This window comes from Bos taurus, chromosome 4 (assembly GCF_002263795.3).
Source record: "Bos taurus isolate L1 Dominette 01449 registration number 42190680 breed Hereford chromosome 4, ARS-UCD2.0, whole genome shotgun sequence".
Lineage (NCBI taxonomy): Eukaryota > Metazoa > Chordata > Mammalia > Artiodactyla > Bovidae > Bos > Bos taurus.
Window position 1 is genome coordinate 97,364,756 of NC_037331.1, and position 25,155 is coordinate 97,389,910.

Consider the following 25,155-nt stretch of genomic DNA (forward strand, 5'->3'; position numbering starts at 1 on the left):
TAGGTAACCGAGAGCTGGAGTCAAGCAGAGGTCATAAGGAGTTGAATTAGTTCCCAATAACTTCAGAAATGGAATTACTAATTGTAGAATATAGAAAGGGTATGTTTCAAACTTTTAAAAAATAAAATTTGCATCAAAAACATGATAAAAGAACAAGATGCTCTCAAAACAAAAAGACTAGCCAGTCTTAACAAAGAACCAAATAGATTGCTATGGATGACATTTTAATCTTTGCATTAAGGAAATAATTTATGGTTTAGACATTAGATTAGACACATTCCAGAGAAAATTAGCAAACTATTTAAAACATCCAAAGAACTTACTTAAACTGCAGTGTATAAAGACAAAAGATTTAGAAAATAGGAAAGAAAGTTAAAATTTGTAGGATGCTGTGGCCCTTTTATCAATACAAAGAACCACAGATTCTTTGATGCTCTTCCTATCTTGAAGTCCATGCCCTTGAAACTGGGCAGGCTTGTGACTATTTGAAATGGGTATGTAGCATATATCCTATTATGTAATTTCAGAGTCTAAATCCTAAAAGACTATATAGCTTCTACCTTGACTGCAGCCATGAAATTAAAAGATGCTTACTCCTTGGAAGGAAAGTTATGACCAACCTAGACAGCATATTAAAAAGCAGAGACATTACTTTGCCAACAAAGGTCCATCTAGTCAAAGCTATGGTTTTTCCAGTAGTCATGTATGGATGTGAGAGTTGCACTATAAAGAAAGCTGAGTGCCCAAGAAATGATGCTTTTGAACTGTGGTGTTGGAGAAGACTCTTGAGAGTCCCTTGCACTGCAAGGAGATCCAACCAGTCCATCCTAAAGAAAATCATTCCTGACTGTTCATTGAAAGGACTGATATTGAGGCTGAAACTCCGATACTTAGGCCACCTGATGCGAAGAGCTGACTCATTTGAAAAGACCCTGATGCTGGGAAAGATTGAAGGCAGGAGGAGAAAGGGACAACAGAGGATGAGATGGTTGGATGGCATCACTGACTCAGTAGACATGAGTTTGGGTAAACTCCGGCAGTTGGTGATGGACAAGGAGGCCTGACATTCTGCAGTCCATGGGGTCGCAGAGAGTCAGACACGACTGAGTGACTGAACTGAACTGTTGGTGGAAGTAATTGTTCTTGGGACCCTGAGCTGGCAGGAAACACATCCAGCTCACCTGTGGCTGAAATGGTTTGAAGAATCCCAAATCATATAGAGTTCAGTCCCAACTCTTTGGGTCACTTTCAAGCTAAGGTACCAGACATCCTGGAACAAACACAGTCCAACTCTGCTCTGTGAATGCTTTAACCACACAATGGTGGTGACTACTAAGTTTTGATATGGTTTCTTAGCAGTGGGTAAATGGAATAGACAAGATGAGAAGTTCTATCATATATCTGTTAGAAATTTCAAATGAAAGTAATAGAAAGAATGAGGGAAAAAAAGCAATATCTAAGGAAATAGAAGTTTAGAAATTTCCAGAATTGATCAATGACATACATCCTTGGATCCCGGAAGTATAATGAATTTGAAGTAGGAAAGATAGAAGAAACCCATGTCTCATGCAGCCAAGTAAAACTGTAGAAGACCAAAGTCAAAGATAAGATATTAAAAGCAGATAGAAAAGATACGTTACTTAGCAGTGGAGTACAACTTACATTAGTTGGTATAGCAGAAATAAACTGGAGATATCTTGATTTTTCATTGGTAGAACGATTGATGAATATATTGATATGTGACAACAACAAGAAGCTACCCATACTATCCAGCGGTAAGGAGTTGAACGGGAGCTGTGTATATCAAGGTGAATCAGTCTCCCAAGCATAATGTATGGCAAAGAATATGGTGTGATGGCATTTTTATAAAATTTTTAACTATGAGAAACTATACAAGTGGATATGTCTTCATGTGTGCTTTTTAGCAACACATACATGTGAAAATACAAAGATGTATTTTGAATAATAAACAAAGTCCGTATAATGGTCACTTCTACGGGTGGGAGTAGAAAAGGAAAAGGAATGTAATTGCGCTCGACACTTGCACTCTGTAGTGTTTTATTTCTTAAGCTAGGTAGCAACTACATGAGTATGCATTATTTTTTACGCTTATTTATACACCTGAATATTTTATAATAAAAATTTGACCGAGAGTGTGAGGGTTTACTGAGTGGTAGTAATAGGAATCTGTGTGACATCTCCTTGAAGGAAGCACGTATTTAATCTGAAAGGATTTGGAAAGTGGAGATTGAGCAAATCCTGTGTACCTTTTGGTTTCAGTGAATGGTGTATCACATAGGAAAAAGATCAAAGCCTGTGGGGCATAAGATCAGTCTACTTGACTGGGAGATTTTAAGCCTTAGCAGAGGGGGTAGATGGAGGGGAGGAAGTGCAACAGTAGATATGGAACATTATGGCCCAAGTCTTGGAATTGTGAGAAATGAAATATCTTGGTTATAAATGAGTAAGACAGAATTTGAGCTTTTATATCCTTAGTAATACCATTGAAAAATATTTGTATTCTTAAAATTTTCTGAATATCTGTAGTAACAAATAGTCTGCTACAGTTTTGCTGAAGATGACTATATTTCATTTCTCAAGTACCTGGCAATCAACTGTGATTTCCCAGCCATAAATGACGTCTGGTGAGTCTGAATGGAAAAGAGTGGGGGTGGGGCTGAGGAGGAGAGACTGGTGAGAGATAGGTGATGAGTGTGAAAGTCTCTCAGTCGTGTCCGATTCTTTGTGATCCCATGGACTATACAGTCCATGGAATTCTCCAGGCCAGAATACCTGAGTAGGTAGCTGTTCCCTTCTCCAGGGGATCTTCCCAACCCAGGGATTGAACCCAGGTCTCCCGCATTGCAGGTGGGAGATAGGTGGGAAGTGAAGAAATTACTAATCATAAAATTGCTAAGAATGCTGCTTGTGAGGGCATGACTGTCAACTTTATTCTTCCCTCCAGTAGTAATCTGGTCAAATGGATAAGGACAAGTGAGTTTCCCTCACAGCTGACTTAGAGATGCAACTCAGTTTTTCAATTCATTGGCAAAGCTTTTGCTCTCTTAGTTGGATCTTTTCTTTGTAAAGAATAGAAACTCATTCAAATTATTCCAGGTGTTATGGCATGTTATGTGATATACTTGAGAGTTATTAAAAACTCAGGGACAACAGGAATGATAGTAAACACTGTGAAGCTGAGCAGAAAGAGACAGCGGAACCCGGACACTCGCCAGCCCACAAATACTGTCTTCCAGTAAATGACTCAGCTAACTTTTTCCTCCTTGTAGTTTTAAAAATTCAACTTACATATTATGACATTGCCAGCATTTCTCTACATAATAATCCTTTAGTTGCTATCTTTTTTTTGTCTAACTACTTTATTTGAATTTCTTACTGGGAGTAGGAATTTGAGCTTGGCTTCTAGCCAGCCTTTGAACCGGCCATCATTGGGTAGTTGCTGTTGACCTGTGGCCAGTGATAGGCTGGAGTCACACAGCAGCGCAAGGTCTCTAGGCTGATCCCAGCACAGGAACCAAGTGTGGAGCATCTGTACTCAGTGGTTGTAGCGGTTACTTGATCTAATTGATGCATGCAGCTGCATACAGCCAGCAGAGTATGATTTCCATCTAGTCAGCTAGCTCCAACTGAGACTTGACTCGGCTCCTCCATTTTTGATAAATCTCTAAGCAAAGAATAGTTTTGTTTTGGAATGGTACTACGTTTAACAACTGGATTTCTCTAGCGTCCTTATCATTCCATATATAGTATTTTGAATTCTGGCCTTAAAATACATTCAAGCAGTTCATTATTTTAGCTTAACTAGTTATTAATCAGTTGCCACAAAATGTGGCTTAAAACTGTTGGATACTGGAATTTGTTTAACATAAGTATTTTAATCGCATCTTAAAATGTTGCTGTATGAATCCAGCAAACTGTGTGTACAGGCATATGTAAAAATTTTTAAAGTAGGTTTAGGAGTATCTGTATTTGCCTTAAAGGACTGTTAAAATAGTTGGTCCAGAGTAGAACTACTTGCCTTCACTTCACATGTCACTGAGCTCAGTTAGAATTATGATTTAAGACACCCTGTAATGTGAATAGAAATGTCCTGCGGTCATTGCATAATTTTACAGGGATCTTCACCAAAACTGAGAAGAAGGTAGTACATTTTATAGCATGGCTCACTCTGGAGAAGCTGGCCTTTTTGTGAAGCCACCTGAAAATGCAATTCTTTCTGTAGGCATGCAGTGTATAGGACAGGGGTTATATCATGTACATACCTACATGCATTTTTCCTTCAATCAATGTATACATTTAATTAAATAGACGTCTTCCAAAAGTGAAAATATGTATTGAAAAAAAGTGGCAGCAATAAAACAGTAATCTTGCAGTTTTTTCTTTTGAGTCCCAGCGGATTAGTGATTTTACTTTACATTGAAAATAGCAGTGATTATTGCTCCTTTGGGACTGATAAGGAAAGAAATGGTGCCCAATTTTATAAGTCATTAGTATTCTCTGTTATAAATGGTATGGGAAGCTTTGGAACAAGAAGAGCAAGACCTGAATATATATATTTTTAAACAAGTAAATGATCTTTCATTATCAGTAAAAATGTAGTTTGTCTGGCTTAGAAAAATAAAACCTTTAAATGTAATTTAGCTTGTCTGTCATTATAAACATATCAAAAGGCATAGCATCCTGGTCCAGGCCCATTTTTCTTTGTCAGGTGATGCTTCATAGGTTCCTTTATGAAGCTGTAACATTTTTATTACAGTGTGAATACTTGAGAGGGGCTTCCCAGGTGGCGCTAGTGGTAAAGAATACGACTGCCAATACAGGAGACACAGGAGACCCAGATTTGTTCTCTGAGTCAGGAGGATCCCCTGGAGTAGGAAATGACACCCCACTCCAGTACTTGCCTGGAGGGTTCCATGGGCAGAGGAGCCTGGCGAGCTACAGTCCATGGGGTCATAAGAGTCAGACCCAACTGAGCATCTGAGCTCAAGCACTTGAGAAACCAAAAGATAGACCAAGGATATTCCCTCTATTGGTCAGGCATTCACAGTTTTCTGTGTATGTGCTGAAATTGTTCAAATGCCCGCGTTCCTTATGTACATTTTGTTTTATCACTGTTTAGCTAAATAGTTTCTTCATATGCAAGCCAGTGCTTCTCATCTCCAGATTTATTGATGTAAATTAAATAGTATGGAAAAGAAATCTAGTCTTGCAACTCTTGAAACTAAATCCAGTCTCTAAGTAAAGTAGCCAGTACATCAGCAACCTCCTGGTGAGCAATTCTTTTAGTAGTGTGATTCTGACCATGCTGAAATGCTTTCCCTGATCAATTTAAGCTTCCTTCTTTAGTGTTCAACCAGTTTCTCTTGCATCTTCTATTCTGCTGCTAAGTCACTTCAGTCGTGTCCAACTCTGTATGACCCCATAGACGGCAGCCCGCCAGGCTCCCCCGTCCCTGGGATTCTCCAGGCAAGAACACTGCAGTGGGTTGCCATTTCCTTCTCCAATGCATGAAAGTGAAAAGTGAAAGTGAAGTCGCTCAGTCGTATGCAACTCTTAGCGACCCCATGGACTGCAGCCTACCAGGCTCCTCAGTCCATAGAATTTTCCAGGCAAGAGTACTGGAGTGGGATATCATTGCTTTCTCCGTCTCTCTATTCTACCACGTATAAAATGCAGAAAACTGATCAGTCTAATGGCCCAATCTTACTATAGCATTTTAACCATGAGAGCTGTGCATTAGTACTATCTTTACTTTAAGAGAAAAATCACTCTCTAAAATTCATCTTGAAGTAAAGACCTTCTTCAGATAGCTTTTCCAAACCCCAAAGTTAAGAGTCTCAATGGCTGCTAAACACGTGTCCACAGGCCCCCTCTCACTGTGCTGCTTCCTCATTGCATTCCTCCTCCTCTCAGGGCCCATGCAGACTCTGCCTCCTTGGACACCTGGCCTTCTCTGCTGTTGGCCTTGTCTTGGGGGAGCTCTGACAAATAAAATGCTTCATCTCACCACACAGATATATTTGTTTATAGTCTGTTCTTTTACACACAGGATTTAAGCTGGTGACTCAGATAGTAAAGAATCTGCCTGCAATGAAGGAAACCCAGGTTTGATCCCTGGGTTGGAAAGATCCCCTGGAGAAGGGAATGGCAGCCCACTCCAGTATTTTGCCTGGAGAATCCCATGGACAGAGAAGCCTGGTGGGCTACAGTCTGTGGGGTTGCAAAGAGTTGGACACAACTGAGCAAGTAACAGTTTCACTTTCATAAAGATAGTTTTCATCTTTCCCCACCTTCAGTTAGTCCAGTCACTCAGTCATGTCCAACTCTTTGTTACCCCATGGACTGCAGCACGCCAGTCCTCCCTGTCCATCACCAACTCCCGGAGTTTACTCAAACTCATGTCCATTGAGTTGCTAATGCCATCCAACCATCTCATCCTCTGTCCTTCCCTTCTGCTCCCGCCTTCAATCTTTCCCAGCATCAGGGTCTTTTCAAATGAGTCAGTTCTTTGCATCAGGTGGCCCAAGTATTCGGAGTTTCAGCTTCAGCATCAGTCCTTCCAGTGAATATTCAGGACTGATTTCCTTTAGGATGGACTGGTTCGATCTTGCAGTCCAAGGGACTCTCAAAAGTCTTCTCCAACACCATAGTTCAAAAGCATCAGTTCTTTGGTGCTCAGCTTTCTTTATAGTCCAACTCTCACATCCATACATGACTACTGGAAAAACCATAGCTTGACTAGATGAAACTTTGTTGGCAAAGTAATGTCTCTGCTTTTTAATATGCTGTTTAGGTTGGTCATAACTTTTCTTCCAAGGAGTAAGCGTCTTAGTCACACTCTGCAGTGATTTTGGAGCCCCCAAAAATAAAGTCTGACACTGTTTCCATTGTTTCCCCATCTATTGGCAATGAAATAATGGGACCAGATGCCAGGATCTTCGTTTCTGAATGTTGAATTTTAAGCCAACTTTTTCACTCTTCTCTTTCATTTTCATCAAGAGGCTTTTTAGTTCTTTTCACTTTCTGCCATAAGGGTGGTGTCATCTGCATATCTGAGGTTATTGATATTTCTCCCAGCAATCTTGATTCCAGCTTGTGCTTCATTCAGCTTGGCATTTCACATGATGTACTCTGCATATAAGTTAAATAAGCAGGGTGACAATATACACCCTTGACGTACTCCTTTCCCAATTTGGAACCAGTCTGTTGTTCCATGTCCAGTTCTAACTGTTGATTTTTGACCTGCATACAGATTTCTCAAGAGGCAGGTCAGGTGGTCTAGTATTACCATCTCGTGAAGAATTTTCCAGTTTGTTGTGATCCACATAGTCAAAGGCTTTGGCGTAGTCCATAAAGCAGAAATAGATGTTTTTCTGGAACTCTCTTGCTTTTTTGATGATCCAACAGATGATGGCAATTTGATCTCAGGTTCCTCTGCCTTTTCTAAATCCAGCTTGAACATCTGGAAGTTAATGGTTCACATACTGCTGAAGCCTGGCTTGGAGAATTTTGAGCATTACTTTGCTAGCATATGAGATGAGTGCAATTATGCAGTCATTCGAATATTCTTTGATATTGCCCTTCTTTGGGCTTGGAATGAAAACTGACCTTTTCCAGTCCTGTGGCCACTGCTGAGTTTTCCAAATTTGCTTGCATATTTAGCGCAGCACTTTCACAGCATCATCTTTTAGGATTTGAAGTAGCTCAACTGGAATTCCATCACCTCCACCAGCTTTGTTCGTAGTGATGCTTCCTACGGCCCACTTGACTTCGTAATCCAGGATGTCTGGCTTTAGGTGAGTGATCACACCATCGTGTAATCTGGGTTATCTGGATCATTAAGATTTTTTTTGTACAGTTCTTCTGTGTATTCTTACCACCTCTTCTTAATATTTTCTACTTCTGTTAGGTCCATACCATTTCTGTCCTTTATTGAGCCCATCTTTGCATGAAATGTTCCCTTGGTATCTCTAATTTTCCTAAAGAGATCTGTAGTCTTTCCCATTCTATTGTTTTCCTCTATTTCTTTGCATTAATCACTGAGGAAGGCTTTCTTATCTCTCCTTGCTATTCTTTGGGGAACACATGTATACCTGTGGTGGATTCATTTTGATATTTGGCAAAACTAATACAATTATGTAAAGTTTAAAAATAAAATTAAAAAAAAATATTCTTTGGAACTCTGCATTCACATGGGTATATCTTTCCTTTTCGCGTCTCTTCTTTTCTCAGCTGTTTATAATCATTATTTAATGGCTGGGACCAAACCAAGCCATTAATAGCTTAAATAAGTCTGTGCTGATAATTGTTACACTGTTAGTGACAGTAGCTTTTCTAGTCTTCATTACCAGTGATGTCCATTAACTTGTCTCAGAATTTTAAAAGTTTGACATGCAATTCTACGGGCATCTGATTTACGCTTTTCTGAATAATTATTGCATGCATCAAATCCTATTATGGTAAAAGACAAAACACTGTCCAGATTCATTTATTATACTGAAATTTGGCTGTTTTAGGCATTGCTTGAAATAATATTGTCTTATATGAAGTTTAACACATCAGTATATCTCAGGTATTCTCCATATTTGTACAGGTGAAGAACAAAATAGGCTGTTCCTCAAAGAGCATTTAAAAGTGTGACATGTTAACGCAAAACCAATTGGTAATTCCCCCTTAAATTTTTGTCTTTTTTATATAATCTCTTAGGTTTTGTTGTTGTCATTGACACTGAACAATATATATTGTTTTCTTGAAATTAACTGCTTTAGAGCAGGACATTTATCCCGTTCTCCCTTTGGCTGTGTTTCTGCTGTTGCATTTATCACAATTTTATTTTATTTGTTTACATGTCAGCCTCCCTTAATAAACTCTGAAGACAGACATTCTTATTTGTCAGCATCCTGTGCCTGGGATGTTATTAGTGTAGTTTTCGGAAATTCTTTGTAAATGATATCACAAACAGTTCACTCAATCACACGCCATGTGTTTATTTCATAAACATTTATTGAGCACCAGTTTTGTGCTGAGACTGTTACCTGTTTTAGGAATTTCGCTCTAAGCCCATGTCTGGAGTTGGCTACCCCAGAATTACCAAGGTAACTTCAAAACCAGTGTGCGTTCCTGGGCTCCATTCTTGGTGAGCTTGATAGTATAAGTTAACGCCCAGGACCTGGGAAACTCCATGTAACCTTCAGAGTCTGAGAGATGAAAACATAGTCCTTTCTCTAAACTGGTTGCTGCTGCTGCTGCTGCTGCTAAGTCACTTCAGTCATGTCCGACTCTTTGCAACCCCATAGACGGCAGCCCACCAGGCTCCCCCGTCCCTGGGAGCCTCTAGGCAAGAACACTGGAGTGGGTTGCCATTTCCTTCTCCAATGCATGAAAGTGAAAAGTGAAAGTGAAGTCGCTCAGTCGTGTCTGACTCTTAGCGACCCCATGGACTGCAGCCTACCAGGCTCCTCCATCCATGGGATTTTCCAGGCAAGAGTACTGGAGTGGGGTGCCATTGCCTTCTCCACTAAACTGGTTAGTCCTCCTTATTTTTTGTCACTCTCTTTATTTTGCTTGTTCTTATCTTTATTCTCATTCATGAAAACAAATGAAATAAAATGGGGAAATGCAGTGACTCTTTTTTTTTTTTTTAAGCTTAAGGAAGGGGAAGGCACTTTAACATAGATTATTTCATTCAACTGTTGAAGTAACCCTGTGATTTAAATATATTCCCTTTCTTCCCCCATAAATTACTAAAGGTTATAAAACCTTAAGGTGAGATATCTAGTTAATGGCAAAGTATAGTTCAGGGAACAGAACTGAGCAACTCAGGAGCCTGTCTTCTTTTCCTTTGGTACAACCAGCCGTACCATAAAAATGAAATTAATTGTAATATGTGTTTTGCTGGAACTTCCCTGGCAGTGCGGTGGTTAACACTCCAAGCTTTCCCTGCGAAGGACTCGGGTATATTCCCTGGTTGGTGAACTAAGATTCTACATGCTATACACCACACGGCATGGCCAAAGACAAAAAATACACAAAAGCATACTAACTGCTTATGTGTCCTAAGAACAAAGGAAAAATGCAAGGAATTGGATGCCTCATAAAAAACTCAAATGCTCTATGGGAAAAAAAGCGATTACGTTTATATTTGTGACCTATGATTTCATTTTTTCCCCCTCTTGCTCTGTGTATCAGTGCCTCTTCATGGGTCCTTCGGCTATTTTTAAAAATCATTGTGTATAGTTTCAAAGAATGGCTTCATGTTTGAAACTTACGAGTCATAGAGACATTGTACGGCTTTATTTTTAGCTCTATAGTCTATTGCTTAAGGTTATGAAAATACCTAACAACACTCAATATACATATTACTCTGTATCAATATCTAATGTCTTGTTTTTTCTCATGACACATATGTTGGCCATTTTTTTCTTCTCTTGACGGTTTTTGAGGCCATGTATTGACATTTTGCAAAGAATGTTAACATATAGAGGTTCATGGTTCATTTACTTGTGTGAATTATGTGCCTGTAATATGGAAATTAAAAATCAGATCATCATTAATAAATTAGTCAATAAAAGTAGACATGTGCTTTATCAGTTCTGTGCTATCTGTGCACGTATTATTTCTATAAAACTGTACACTAACTGGAAGTTGCTTTTAAAAAGTGCTGTTATTGTTTAGTATTAACACTTACCTTTTTAAGAGCCACACTGATAGGATATAAATATTTGCAAGGGTGAAATTAGAATGTTGAAGAGGCTACTGTGAAGTGTATTTACAGAGGAATATACTTACATTTAGACTGTTTAAAGATTCTGTATTCTTAAACTCCTCTCTGGGCTGCCCACCACCTTCAACCCTTTGAGAAAACTGAAATTCATCCCTCCGGTCCACTTCTCAGGAGAGTTTTCTGTGTCTGACCCTTTTTAGGCTGAAGCAGTATTTGTTCCTCTGATAGCTGTCTGTAATGATTTACTTAGGTATGTCTTCTCAACCAAGTGTGAACTCCTTCATGTAAGGATTATCTTGAGGGAGCTCCAGCAGCATCTGAAACATTACACAAGTCACTCAATGTTTGATTTTGGTTTAAGGAACAAAGTTTATGATTTGCCTTGGCAAAGGAAATATATTAGAGCAATTAACTGTGAATTTTATAGTTGTGTAATACATTACGACCTTTGGGAAAACTGAAGTCCGGGGTAGCTAAATAGCTTGCCGAAGTCACGCAGAAGGTTCCTTAAATTTAGACTGGCATCATGTTCATTTCTCTTTCAGCCGCATACACTTTCTAACACTGGCTTTTGCCAAACTGTACTCCACAGGACACTAGTGCCCTAGGAAGTCATGCAACTGGAGTCATGGCGAGTAAGGGAGAAACTGGAATTTGACAAGGGGAAAAAAACCTTTGGTTAAATAAAATTTGAGGTTTTTGTTTTGTTTTTTTAACTCCAGGACTCTGCTGAATTGTAATGTGTGAAAGTGCATATTGCCAAAGAGATTACTATAACATGGAGTAGCTTCCAAAGTTACATGTTAATAGAATCCCCCTCTTTAAAATTACTCTTAAGAAAAAAAAATAAAATAAAATTACTCTTAAGAGACTGTTTTTTCAAAGGATGCAATTTAAAGAAGCTTTAGTAATTGAATTCTGTATGATGTTCATTCAAGTTCTTTATGTCAAAATCAACTTGACTTTGTGAATAGCAAAAAAAAAAAGATATTGGTTGTGGACTCCTTCCCTGGATTTTTCTCTGATTTCTCTATGAGTTTTGACAGATTCCAAAATTGCAGTAAATTGCTTCCATTTATTCATTGGTGAAGGGAATCTCTGGGGAGACAGTGGTCAAATATTTAACCTTTGGATTTGTGATTTTGAGCCTATAGTCATTGTTTTGCTAATAGGTCCTGGCCAAGATGTATGTGTCAGATCGTATTATAGCAGTAATAGCAGACAGTCTACATGCGTTTATTTTACTGAATTTATGTTTTATTGCCTGAAAGAGATTCGCTTGGTAATTGTTTTTTATATGGAGACTTGGGTGTCCACTGTGGTCCAGGGAACATTAAAGGGACCACTCTCTGTTTTATTGGGTTTGGCCAACCTGATAGTTTGTTAGTTGGTAAAAGGAGAAAAAGAATTCTAAAGTGATATTAAATGTTAATTTAATAGTATCTGTTGTGAGAAAATTTGACTTTATCAAATTCAAATCCTCGACTTAATAGGAATTAAAATTTAATTATAAGATGGTAGTTTGAGGTAGTTACATTGTAATTTGAGAAGGAAATGTCAGAAAACTATTAGAGATTGTAGATTTGGAGAGAGAATCCGTAGCACTAGTTGCAGAGAGAATGAACCCATTAGTGTCTGGGATAATCAGTGCAATCTTGATGCCAGCACTATGTGGGATTTGTAATAATAGAAGGGAAAATTGAGGTTTTATAGTTTGCCCAAGGGAAGAAGTAGCTTAATTAGGTTAAATACAGCCTGGAATAAAACATCCACACAAAAGAATGTAGATTTCAGAATGAGAATATTGGGTCTGTCCGAATTTGAAAGGGGTAGGAGAGCTCTAGACTTAAATTGGAATTCCCAGGTGGCGATAGTGGTGAAGAATCTACCTGCTGATGCAGGAGATGGAAAAGACACAGGTTCGATCCCTAGGTCAGGAAGATCCCCTGAGAAGGACATGGCAACCCACTCCAGTGTTCTTGCCTGGAGAATCCCATGAACAGAGGAGCCTGGTGGGCAACAGTCCCTGGAGTTGCAAAGAGTCAGACATGACTTAGTGACTGAGCCCAAGCACAAGGCTTGAATTAGTCTGGAAGGACTGTCACTCAGAACATCAGACTCCTCTATCTTCTGTCTCCGTGACCTTGGTTAACTCCATCTCTCTATTTACTTAAGAGAAAATGGAAGGTCATACTTCATATGACTAATTCCATGATCCTGAGCTAGGAATGTAAAAAGAAGTAGGGTAGACTTGTCTTTGCAATTGAGTCAGCATGTTAGAAACATGCTCATAAACAGATTTTTTTAAATATCCTGATTTGATAATCTAATTGAATTTTATCCATAAAATACTTACTTTAGGAGTATGTGTGTGTGTGTGTGTGTGTGTGTGTATATATATATATATATATATATATATATATGCTGCCATTGTTACAAACATTTAAAAAATCTTCTTTTGGAATTACCTCATGGCAAATTTAGAGCTTCCCTGATCGCTCAGTTAGTAAAGAATCCACTTGCAATGAAGGAGACCCCAATTTGATTCCTGGCTCAGGAAGATCTGATAGAGAAGGGATAGGCTACCCACTCCAGTATTCTCGGGCTTCCCTTATGGCTCAGCTGGTCAAGAATCTGCCTGCATTGCAGGAGACCTGGCTTCGATCCTTGGCTTGGGAAGATCCCCTGGAGAAGGGAAAGGCTACCCACTCCAGTATTCTGGCCTGGAGAATTCCACGGACTGTATAGTCCATGGGGTCGCAAAGAGTTGGACATGACTGAGCAAGTTTCACTTCACAGAGCAAATTTAAGGACCCCCAAATTAAATACAATTCTTATATATATATATATATATATATGTTTTATATACACCTCATATATTATTTTGTGTGTGTTTATGTATATTTTTAAGAACTGGACATGGAACAACAGACTGGTTCCAAATAGGAAAAGGAGTACGTCAAGGCTGTATATTGTTACCCTGCTTATTTAACTTATATGCAGAGTACATCATGAGAAATGCTGGGCTGGAAGAAGCACGAGCTAGAATCAAGATTGCCGGGACAAATATCAATAACCTCAGATATGCAGATGACACCACCCTTATGGCAGAAAGTGAAGAGGAACTAAAGAGCCTCTTGATGAAAGTGAAAGAGGAGACTGAAAAAGTTGGCTTAAAGTTCAACATTCAGAAAACGAAGATCTTGGCATCTGGTCCCATCACTTCATGGCAAATAGATGGGGAAATAGCATCAGACTTTATTTTTTGGGCTCCAAAATCACTGCAGTTGGTGATTGCAGCCATGAAATTAAAAGGCACTTGCTCCTTGGAAGGAAAGTTATGACCAACCTAGATGGCATATTGAAAAGCAGAGACATTACTTTGCCAACAAAGGTCCGTCTAGTCAAGACTATGGTTTTTCCTGTGGTCATGTATGGATGTGAGAGTTGGACTGTGAAGAAAGCTGAGCGCCGAAGAATTGATGCTTTTGAACTGTGGTGTTGGAGAAGACTCTTGAGAGTCCTTTGGACTGCAAGGATATCCAACCAGTCCATTCTAAAGGAGATCAGCCCTGGGTATTCTTTGGAAGGACTGATGCTAAAGCTGAAACTCCCAGTACTTTGGCCACCTCATGCAAAGAGTTGACTCATTGGAAAAGACTCTGATGCTGGGAGGGATTGGGGGCAGGAGGAGAAGGGGACGACACAGGATGAGATGGCTGGATGGCATCACCGACATGATGGGCATGAGTTTGGGTAAACTCCGGGAGTTGGTGATGGACAGGGAGGCCTGGTGTGCTGCAATTCATGGGGTCGCAAAGAGTTGGACACAACTGAGTGACTGAACTGAATATATATTTTTAAACAGCAAATGATACTACCTAATTCGTTTACTTTTACTCAGTCATTAGACTGAGGTTTGAATGATTTTAAGTGGTTAGAAAATCTGTAGTAGACAAAGAAAAGTTACCATTTACTTTCTTTAAGGCAGTTTCTAAAATATTTAGAATTCTAGAATATTTTTAACAATGGTGGCAGCTCTGAAGCAAATATCTAACATCCATCATCAAGAACCTTGGAAAGACTGACTCTTCCTTGGATGTTTAAATTCTTCTATGTTACTTAAAAATAGCAATTATCTTATAGCATATTCTTACCTGGTGAAATAAACAGAAAGGATCAAGTAAGCAGTAGATTTGAAAATCTAAATTCAGAGATATATATAAAGATTATCTTGAATTGTAAATGTTGTTACACCAAAGGGTTCAAAATACCTAGAAAGTCTTAATTTTCCAAGTAGAATTTTTCCCTGAGTAATTAAACTGTAGTCCTCAACTTTAGAAATTTTCCATTATCTGAATAGCTCTACATCCTCAAAAAGATCAGTGCAGAGTGTAATAGAATTGCATAATTCACAATATGAAATGGGATAATTTGAATTGGAGCTGAGTTGAAGCATAATATTACCTTAAGGATTTTAATGAAGAGAATATTAACACTATTAAACAAGATCAACAGCATCAAAAGCTAATAATCAAAGCATTTTTAGACACTGTTAAAGAGGTTGCTTCCACTGAGGCTTTGCTGTGCCAATTGTGTGTAATTTTTATTTGTGTATTAAATTATACTTTTTACTAGACAGCATTTGACTAGATGTTCCAGTGCATTTAAAACTTTAGAAATGATCAAGCTTCATTTCAAATAGAAGTATCACATTCACCTGTTCTTTCTGTTAGTGTGTGAGTGGTTTTCCTACCGACCATTTAGAATTAATGCCACTATGATGCCCACCATGTGCATGCATGGATGCAGGTCTGCATCAAAAGATATATTTCTGTGTATTTCTTTTAATTTGACTAGTTCCATTAGCTTTAATATAATGAAATTATGGTGAAACATCTGGTTAAATATATTCCAGCATGGTACCTTCCTTCTGCATTACAGAAACTTACAGACTTGGTTTATCAGTTACAAGATCATACTACAAAGGTGATTGACACACATGTATATTTCTATTTCTGTTTGTTTACATTTATACACATATACAGTCTTGTAAGTCCAGTTTAGACATAGCTTTCATTGACAAATGAATGCTCAAATTAGCACTATCCAAAAGAAATATGAGCCACAAAATGTAATTTATTTCCAGTAGAGATATATATACCCAATTTTTAAAAAGCATAAAGAAACGGGTAAGTTTTAGTAATATATTTCATTTTACCCAATACTTCCAAAGTATCAGTTCAACCTGTAAGCCACAGAAGAATTGCAAATCTGTTTTGTGTTCTTTTTCATAGTAAGTCTTAGAACTGTGTACCTTAACACTGAAAGCACATCTCGGTTTGGCCGCGGCACATCTGAAGTGCTTGCTAGCTCTGTGTGGCTTTTGGCTCCTGTGCAGGATGGCACAGAGCTTGATGCTTGACAGTGTGGACACCCAGGTGAGTGGGGAGGAGGGAGGGGATGGCGAAGATAATGAAGCTAGGATGAAATCATAGCTCATTTAACAGCGTCTCCAGTAATCACCGCTTCTTTAGAGAAGGTGGAACAGTGGCTAGAAAACAAAAGACCGTTTCCTATATATATGTGAACACAGGGGAAAGAGCTCCTATATTGTTTTTCTTTCTTTGCTGGCAGAAGCAAAATTCCAAATTGGGGGTAAGACTCACAGAAATTTCCAGAGCTTGCTGACTCCTTCTCAGGCTGGGGAGGAAAAGCCTCCCAGTCTCCCAGCTGCAGGAGGCCTACAGAGATAAGATGCTTCCACTACCATTACCGTTCCTGATGTGGAGGGCTGGGACCAGCCTTCTGGAAGGGGAGGCACAGAGTTGTTTGAGTAATTTACTTCTCAAGAGAGATTGCACCTGCAGACGCTCAGGCCCAGTTAATATGAATACAGAGACAGAATATGAAGGGGTGCCTCAGCTGGGACCTCTGTAACAAAATGCCATTAACTAGGTGGCTTCATCAACAGAAACTTACTTATCACAGTTCTGGTGGCTGAAATCCAAGATCAGATGCCAGCTTAGCTGGGCTCTGTGGAGTTCCCTCTTCCTGGCTGATAGATTCGGCTTCTCTTCTTGCTAAGTCCTCAAGCAAGAGAGCTCCGATGGCTCTTCCTTTTCTTATATATAAGGACACTAATCCTATCAGGAGGGCTCTACCCGAGGACCTCAGCAAAACGAAACCTAAGCTTAATCACCACCCAAAGATGCACTTCCAAATACCATCACATAGGGGATTGAAGCTTCACATGTGAATTACGGCAGGAAATAGGGGAGCAGGGCAAATACTCAGTCCAGAGTATGGGAACTGCTGTCATATCTCCAGCTTTCACTATATCCATGCCTGGTAAACCAGCATTCTTACAAGATTTTGTATGTGTACACATGTAGTGGCCATTCCTTCTTTCTTTTAAAAAATAAAATTGAAACCAAGAAGTTCATTTTAGCAGATAATTAAGTGCTAGGTGGTTTGAAGGGTTTGCATTGAAGCTTTTATTGGTGAAATTATAGAATTCAACTTATGCCAATGATTAATAAAATGACAAAAGAAAAGTCATTATAAATAGAAGCAAAGTTGACAATGAAATACCAATTAATAAGATTAATACTTTCTTCTTTTAAAGTAGATTATAGAAATCTGCTTAGTTTTTTCTCAACTCCCAAATTCTCATTTCTGGATAATACTTGCTATCATTTTTGTTTCTGACAGATTTGAGGACATGATATTCTGATTATATTAAGTGACAATGGGCAGTTACTTAGGTAAACAAATAACAGAAGTAATACCTGAAATTTATATGATGTTTATAGTTCATATTATTTATAAAGTGCGTTTTTGAAATCCTTAAGATAGAATTTAATGAAAACCTTCAGACTCAGAGTTTTGGGGTAGGGCTGCAGAACTGTCAGCTAAGACAATCTTACTTCTCACTGGAGATCTGTTAGTTCTTCTGTTTACAATACAAGCATATCTCCCAATGGATCAGAATTACTGTAAGATGAAGAAGACAAAAAAGCGACTATGTGGTCAATACAGGAAAACGGAATTCTTCATAAATGACTGAGTAAAACTAAAATAAATGAAGAATTTGAGGCATCTGTCATCACAGACTCTTCTTTAGGTTTCAATACTAACTTTGGGAAATAACAAACATTTTGGATGGTTTGGTAGGGACATACTGATTGGATTCAGTAACTTACCTAGTCCTAGTGGGAAGATTTGGGAGAATGGCATTGAAACATGTGAAATGTCATGTATGAAACGAAAAAAAAAAAAAAAAGGCAGATCTAATCACTTAATTATTTTGTCATAGAAAGTATAAACCTGCTTTGAGCAAGCCCATTCATTCACTCTAACACTACCCACTGCATATGAATAGTGTAAACAGTGTTACATGACAGCTCTTCATAATCTTGAACTCTGGTACTTTGACGCCCTCTTTTCTTTATTTAAAATTCCTATGGATACACTCTGACTTATCAATGTACAAAAAAAAAGAAAAGAAAATACCAGATGGTGAAAAGTGCTGTTTAAAAAATGGGAAAAAAAAAAAAAAGGCATTTCTTTGTATTTCACTAAAAAGAGGAACTGATATTAATCAACATTACTAAAAGGAATGAAGCAATCAGTATGTTTATTCTTTCATTACTTATTAAGTATCTATTGAACATTTATTTTGTTCTGCAGGACAGACAGACAAGAGTCTTTGTCATCCTAGAGCTTAAATTCTTGTGGAGGAGGTTTTGTTTTCTTATAGGCAATGTAGTAGGTACTTTTTGTATTCTCTTAGAAGTTCCATAGCAGACTATGGCATAATGATTATTTCCAATTTGAAGTTGAAGAAACTGAGTCTTACTAAGTTGCTTAAGACTGTATAACCAGTAAGCAACAGGAGTTGGTGCCAGTAGTGAAAGCTTGCCTTGCCTGACCCCTTCACTTTGCAGCTCCACTAATATACCATCTCCTGTGGACCCATTCTTTATAAAAATATCTTACCAAATGTCATCATTTAATAACATTAAAACCTGTTTTTGCTTATCATTCAGTTGTTTTTTTTCAGATCAGTCATTTTGTAGTATTGGGCTTGATTGCATTTTCAAAAGAAATTACGCCTGGTACGCTTAGCCTGATCTAGTAGCACAAACGACAGCATCGCCTCAATAACAACAGGAAGATCCTTAATGGGCACTGTCTTCAGAATGGTAATTCTGATAAGCAATTGCCTCTTTAATAGTGTAGTTGGAGTAATAGCAAAGGACAGCCAATTATAATCAGACAGTGTCTGCCAAGGTTGACCTTGGTAGGGGTACTGTAGAAATATATGGATTTATGGATTTTGTGAAGGGATAGTATTCAGGGGATGGCATCAAGAGAGGAAAAAAAGATAAAAGTGGGGAAGACAGTTTTGCACGTTTCTGATTAGCACAGGGAAAAGTTCTGCTAACTGATTATCAACAGTGCCTTGTCATCAGGCACTGCCTGTGCAGGTTAGAGTTGTTATCTGCCAAGCTGTAAAGATACCTTGTTTCTATTCCGATTAAGGCTTTGGTTACATCTATCTCAATAGAAAGGAGCGTAATCAAATTTAGTATGTGTGTGGTCAAACCTCAGACTTGGAGCTGGGAGATTATGTCTGATCATTGCCTATATGACTTTAGCTTTGTTTTTTAAGATTTTCTGTGATGGACTCGGGCTTCCCAGAGGGTGCAGTGGTAAAGAATCTACCTGCTAATGCAGGAGGCGCAAGAAATGCAGCAATCGTCACTATCATAGTTTGTTTTCTATTTCAGTTTTTGGGAGGCATGAGATTTTAGTATAGTGGTGAAGAACTTCGGGCTCTGTAGCCAGATTGACGTGGTATCAGTCTCTTCCTTGTTGCAAAGCCTTGGGCAGATGACTTAATCTACTTAATCTCTCATTGACTCAGTTTCCCAGTTAAATGGGAATAGCAGTAGAACCGGAGAAGGCAATGGCACCCCACTCCAGTACTCTTGCCTGGAAAATCCTATGGACGGAGGACCCTGGAAGGCTGCAGTCTATGGGGTCGCTAAGAGTCGGACATGACTGAGCGACTTCCCTTTCACTTTTCACTTTCCTGCATTGGAGAAGGAAATAGCAACCCACTCCAGTGTTCTTGCTTGGAGAATCCCAGGGACGGGGGAGCCTGGTAGGCTGCCATCTGTGGGGTCGCACAGAGTCGGACACGACTGAAGTGACTTAGCAGCAGCAGCAGCAGCAGTAGAACCCACCTGGTAGGATTTTTGTGAGTAAAGAACTTAGAGAAGTGCCTGGCCCGTGGTAAACACTATGTGTGATTAGTGGACTGTGATTATTGATAGTATTGTTGTTACTGTCAGAAACATATTATCATGGCATAATTATTGTGGTCACTGTATCCTCTTAACATCAAATGGCAGATGAACAAGAGCGTTTACCTTTAGCTTCTTAGTCCTTTGTGAATGTTGGGACATGTATATATTAGCCGTGAAAGAACTTGTAAATTTAATGCCATAGTAGTCATGGCATTTAGGACAGAATATTTTCACTGCATGCAGTAGTAGGCATTTAGGACAGTATATTTGGTAGCTTAGTTCTGGTTGCTATAACAAGAATTCCACTGGCTTAAACAAAAGATATTAATTTCTCATAGTTCTGGAAGCTGGAAGTCCAGGATCAAGGTGGCCAGCAGATCACTGTCTGATGAGGACCTGTTTGTTGACTTGCAGGCAGCCACCTTCTTACTGTATCTTCACACGGCTGAGTTGAGAAATCCTCTCTCCCATGACTCTTCATATAAAGGCTCCAATCCCAGTCATGAAGGCTCCACCTTTGTGACCTGATGACCTCCTAAATTTCCCACCCCCAAATACCATTACTTAGGCTATCAGGACTTCAGCACACAGATTTTGGGGGGACACAATCCTTTAGTCCACGGCACTTGGGAAGAAGGGCAGCAGAAACAGCAGCAGCAATGGAGGGGCTCACGCACCCAATTGGGGCAGATCTTGGGAGTAGGCTTATCCTCTGATCTCTTAGGCACCTTCCTTCAGCTTCTCTGTGGCTCCCGGCCTGGGTCCGTGCAGCTGCTGTGGCTGCTATTATGTGTGGGGGGATTACACTCAGTAGTGACGTGATCTGGACGTGAAAACTGGCTGCGGTGTAAATTGGTAGGTGCAGATACAAAATGCTACTATGTGAGACCTCACCTATAACCTCCACTGTTTTTGTTGTGCAGTCAGTCAGAGAGACAAAGGAGTATATTGTGAGGCAGCTGCTGCTAATTTCTTTTTCCTTTGTTTCACTTTAACATGACTGCCCATTCTTTTGAATTTTTGTAAGTAATCCTAAATCAGACAGCTATGTCATGTTAGGCTGAAAATTAAAGTCTATCAGGCTGAATTTTAACAACCACCAAAAAAAAAAAAAAAAAGGAAAAGTCATCACCACAGATATATCAAACATATTACAAAATGAAGGAAGGAGGATGGTACATTAAGCACACTCTTGGTAAAGTGGAGTTCAAGGTGTGGGGATACAGTATGCCACACTGTCCCCATAGAACAGTGATAGAAAATAAACTGTATCATTTTTTACTGACTCATTCTGTCAGTGATTGAGGCATTTCAGTGCACAACCAGGAAAATAATAGGTTATTTTCACGATGGTAGAAGTTTAACAAATGCTCAATCATTCTCCTACATCATCACTGTCGTTGGCGAGAGCTTTACTGTATGATATTGATGCCTTGCTTCTTTCTTATTGCTGTATTCTTTTCAGATTCAATCTTTCTGCAATGGGCCACTAAACATTTCAATTTGCTACCTGTAGAGCTGGATTGCATGGCTCAGACTGAAATGAGAGAGAAATGCATTTCCTGAAACTCCAAGTTGAGGGTTTCATGGATTTTTGTAGAAGGGCACACAGACTGAAACCCACTGATAAAGTTGCACACAATCACTTTTGAGTGTCTCATGAAAGTACATGGTATTAGGCAATTCATGGATGTTTTTAGGGAAAATAGGCTCAGCTAGATACTGATGGAACCCCTACATTTTGAGGAACTCAGACCGTCAGCCTGGGGTGTTCATGCCTATAGTCAGGGCTCTCACAATGGCCCTTGAATACTTCTAACACTGCTTGTTTAGGTGCTCTTAAGAGCTCAGGTACTGAAGAAGAGGACAAAGTCTAAATTATTTCCTGGCCCAATCCAACTGAAAGGGTTTTATTCTACAGTTGGGGAGAGATTTTTTGTCCTTTTGCAATTTTACGGGTAGGTAACATAAGGACAAGTTGGCTATGGAGGAGTGAAAAGCCAGGAGAATCATGGACAACAGGGGACAGGCACCTTGATTTTCCAGTTCCTGATGACCTCCCGCCTCTGGACCGCTTGCTCTAGTGGAAAATAGATTGTCAGTCGTACTGCTGTTTTCCCTTGCTGCTGAAAGCATACTGATGGCTAGATCACCTGGAATACTTATATTCCAAAGTCTGTGTTGTACACTGAAACCTGTAGTGTTACTTTAGAAAATAACTCTTGTCCTTTAGCAAGCATCTGACCAAGTGGAAATGACCTAGAGGGGAAGTGATTTGTTCAAGGCTCAGCCAGGATTGCAGTCCTCATCATTGAAACCCAACTCTAGCCCTCTGTCCCATTCTTATCATTATCACAGTCATAATCCAAAATAATTCTGGACCAGAAGGGAAGCCGTGACTGTGCAGGCATGCCTCTGCTCTGTTGCTGTATGATCTTGAGCAAGACATCTCTCTGGAACTCACTGTTTCTCTTTCATAGAAAGGGGTAGCTTGTATCTGTTGATCTCTGTATTTTCTTGTATAAACTCTCTGGTTCTATTAGTTTTCTTTTTTTTTTTTTTTCTTTTTCCTCCATTTTTGACTTCTTTTTTTTTCTTCTGAAAATTATGAGTATATTCACAAAAGAGCAACAGATCCTTGCTGGGTTTTAGAGCTAGAGGAGAGCTAGCTGTAGAGGATGGATTTTTGTAGAAGGGCGCACAGACTGAAACCCACTGATAAGATGCACACAGTCACTTTTGAGTGTCTCATGAAAGTACATGGTATTAAGCATTCATGGATGTTTTTAGGGAAAATAGACCCAGATAGAGAATAACAATTATGAGTAACATTCTACTGAGTTTTTGAGGCTCTGTTGTTTGGGGGCTTCAGGGGTCTCATGGTCCTCTGACTTCTTGTCGTTACCACTGGACACTCCCAGAAGGAAATGGTCTTCCTTCATTCGAGGCTATAAAAATGGATCTGGTCTCCCACCATTTCCCTCTGACCCTGAAGTAGTCATGAAAATCATGAATGTTTTCTAATGATTTGGGGGAAGGGGGTAGGTAGTAATATTGAGAATTCAACAAATGGGAAAGATCCAAGGTTTAAGATTCAAAAAGTTAGAAACTGTAGTCTTAAACATGAGGGGCCCCATATCTTGACTGAGTATTACAGGGACTTAATTTTTTAATTACATTTGGCCTTATCCGTGGTCTTCTTTTGTGTTTCACTCTTACTTCCTAAGCTGCTGCTTACAGACTTTCTGTCCCAAATAATTTTGATGACTTTAAAGGTGACTCCTTCTCACTTCTGCATTTTGTGTGTTTCACGAGACATTGCTTGCTTGTTTGTTCCCTCCTGACTATTAGGGGCACAAGAGAGAAAGAGAGTGAGGAGGGGAGAAAAGGGGGAGTGCAAGGGCACCAGTGCCTTCGGTTATTGAACTTGGAGAGAACGGGTTCTTGTAGTGTAGACACATGAAATTAGACAGTTTACTTTTCATGGGAACTCTTAATTCTTACTCTAGAAAGCATATTTCTTCATAGGAAAGATACTGTTGAGGATTCCTGTTCAAATGGGGAGAACCATTTGTAGGTGATACAGAGTCATTAAAGCAATTAACATTGCATCATGTCCCATGTAGAAAGCAAAGCATACCATATATCAATCAACAATTTTTTTCTTTTTAAAAATACAGACAGATTCTCAAAGACTGTGTTCACTCTACTACCCTCAGAGAAGTTGCTTCTAGTGTGATGCTTGTTAAATATACTTTTTCTAGATTCTATTCATTTAGTGATTCATTCAACAAACTTATTGACTACTTCCTATGTGCAGAGAATTGCAAAGTGCTGAGGACATAGATGTGAAAAAGTTGAAATGGGACTCTTACATCAGTGGGCCTTCAGCATGGTGGAAAAAGCAAACTGAACAGTTGCAGAGTCTTGTTATAAAATTAAAATACTTGTGTAAGGGAGAGACTTCTGTGTGATCACAAGTTTTATTTATAAGCATGAATTTAGAAAATTTTGAGAGTTGGGTACTGGTTGAGAAGAACCTTTGTGAGAAATTCTCCCTGTTCACAAAATAAATACAGTCAGCTTTTCACGTCCACAGATTCAACCAAATATGGATTGAAAATATTCAAATAAAATAAAATTTCCAGAAAGTTCCAAAAAGCAAAACTTCAGTTTGCCTTATTTTGCAACTATTTGCATAGCATTTACATTGTATTTACAACTATTTACATAGCATTTACACTTATTCCTATTATAAGTAATCTAGAGATGATTTATAATAAACAGGAGGATGTGAGTAGGATATATGTAAGTATATATATGCAAATACATATATGTGCAAATACATTTTGTATAGGAACCAGGTACCCAAGGGATGGATTCTGGGAACAACTCTGTGCACTTTTCATATCTGGCCTTAGCTATTTGATTTGAGACTTAAAGTGATTTATAATATAGATCTGGTTTTCTGGCATGAAATATAAAAATGAGATACCACCAAGTTGGAGCCTTGTCCTAGAGTATTTTTGTAATTAAACAGTTTGTTTTGGATTAGTTTTAGAAAATCTTTAAAAGTGTAATTCTTCAGTTGCCGAAAATTCACACTGGTTCTGTGTTTCTTAGACATAAACAGAAATATGTTATTTTTTGATTCACTTAATTTCTTTTTAGTCTTGTTAGCAAGTTATTCACCTTGATATTTTCCATTGATTTAGCTTCAGATCTTAAAAAAAAGAAAAAGCAAAGAGCAAAAAGTTGTCAAAACTTCTGAAAGTTTCACTGCTGTTTCTTATCTTTTCAGGTGGCTACTGCCAAATAATGAAATCAGTTAAATTGCTCTTTTTTGTGTAATTCAAGGTTAATAACTGGTGAAAGAAATTTTTATCATTGGGTAAGTTTTATAATTTTATAAATGATAGGAATCCTCTCCTTTTAAATTAGTATTGTTCATTTAATAGCTAAAGAATTCACCTATATCTCTCATTCAGTTATAGAATCTTGCTCCTTTTTAAGTCTGGTTTATTCATGAGACTCTAGTAAAATGTGAATGTTCTGCATGTGTGCCCTTCCCTACTCACTGGGGACACTCTCCAC

The 25,155-nt window shown here is 38.7% G+C and overlaps 1 protein-coding gene across 5 annotated transcripts in view; it reads left to right on the forward strand.

Moving 5' to 3' along the window:
* EXOC4 (exocyst complex component 4) overlaps window positions 1-25,155 on the forward strand; it is an 806,015-nt gene that overhangs the window by 424,672 nt on the left and 356,188 nt on the right. Inside the window, exon 11 of one of the 5 annotated variants that reach the window (XM_059885682.1) lies at window positions 13,748-18,256. The exons of the other annotated variants lie outside the window; for them this stretch is intronic. Coding sequence (XP_059741665.1) covers window positions 13,748-13,790 — 43 coding nt within the window. The 3' untranslated portion in view covers window positions 13,791-18,256. Of the gene's footprint in view, window positions 1-13,747; window positions 18,257-25,155 lie in introns of those variants that run through there. 5 annotated transcript variants of the gene reach the window in all.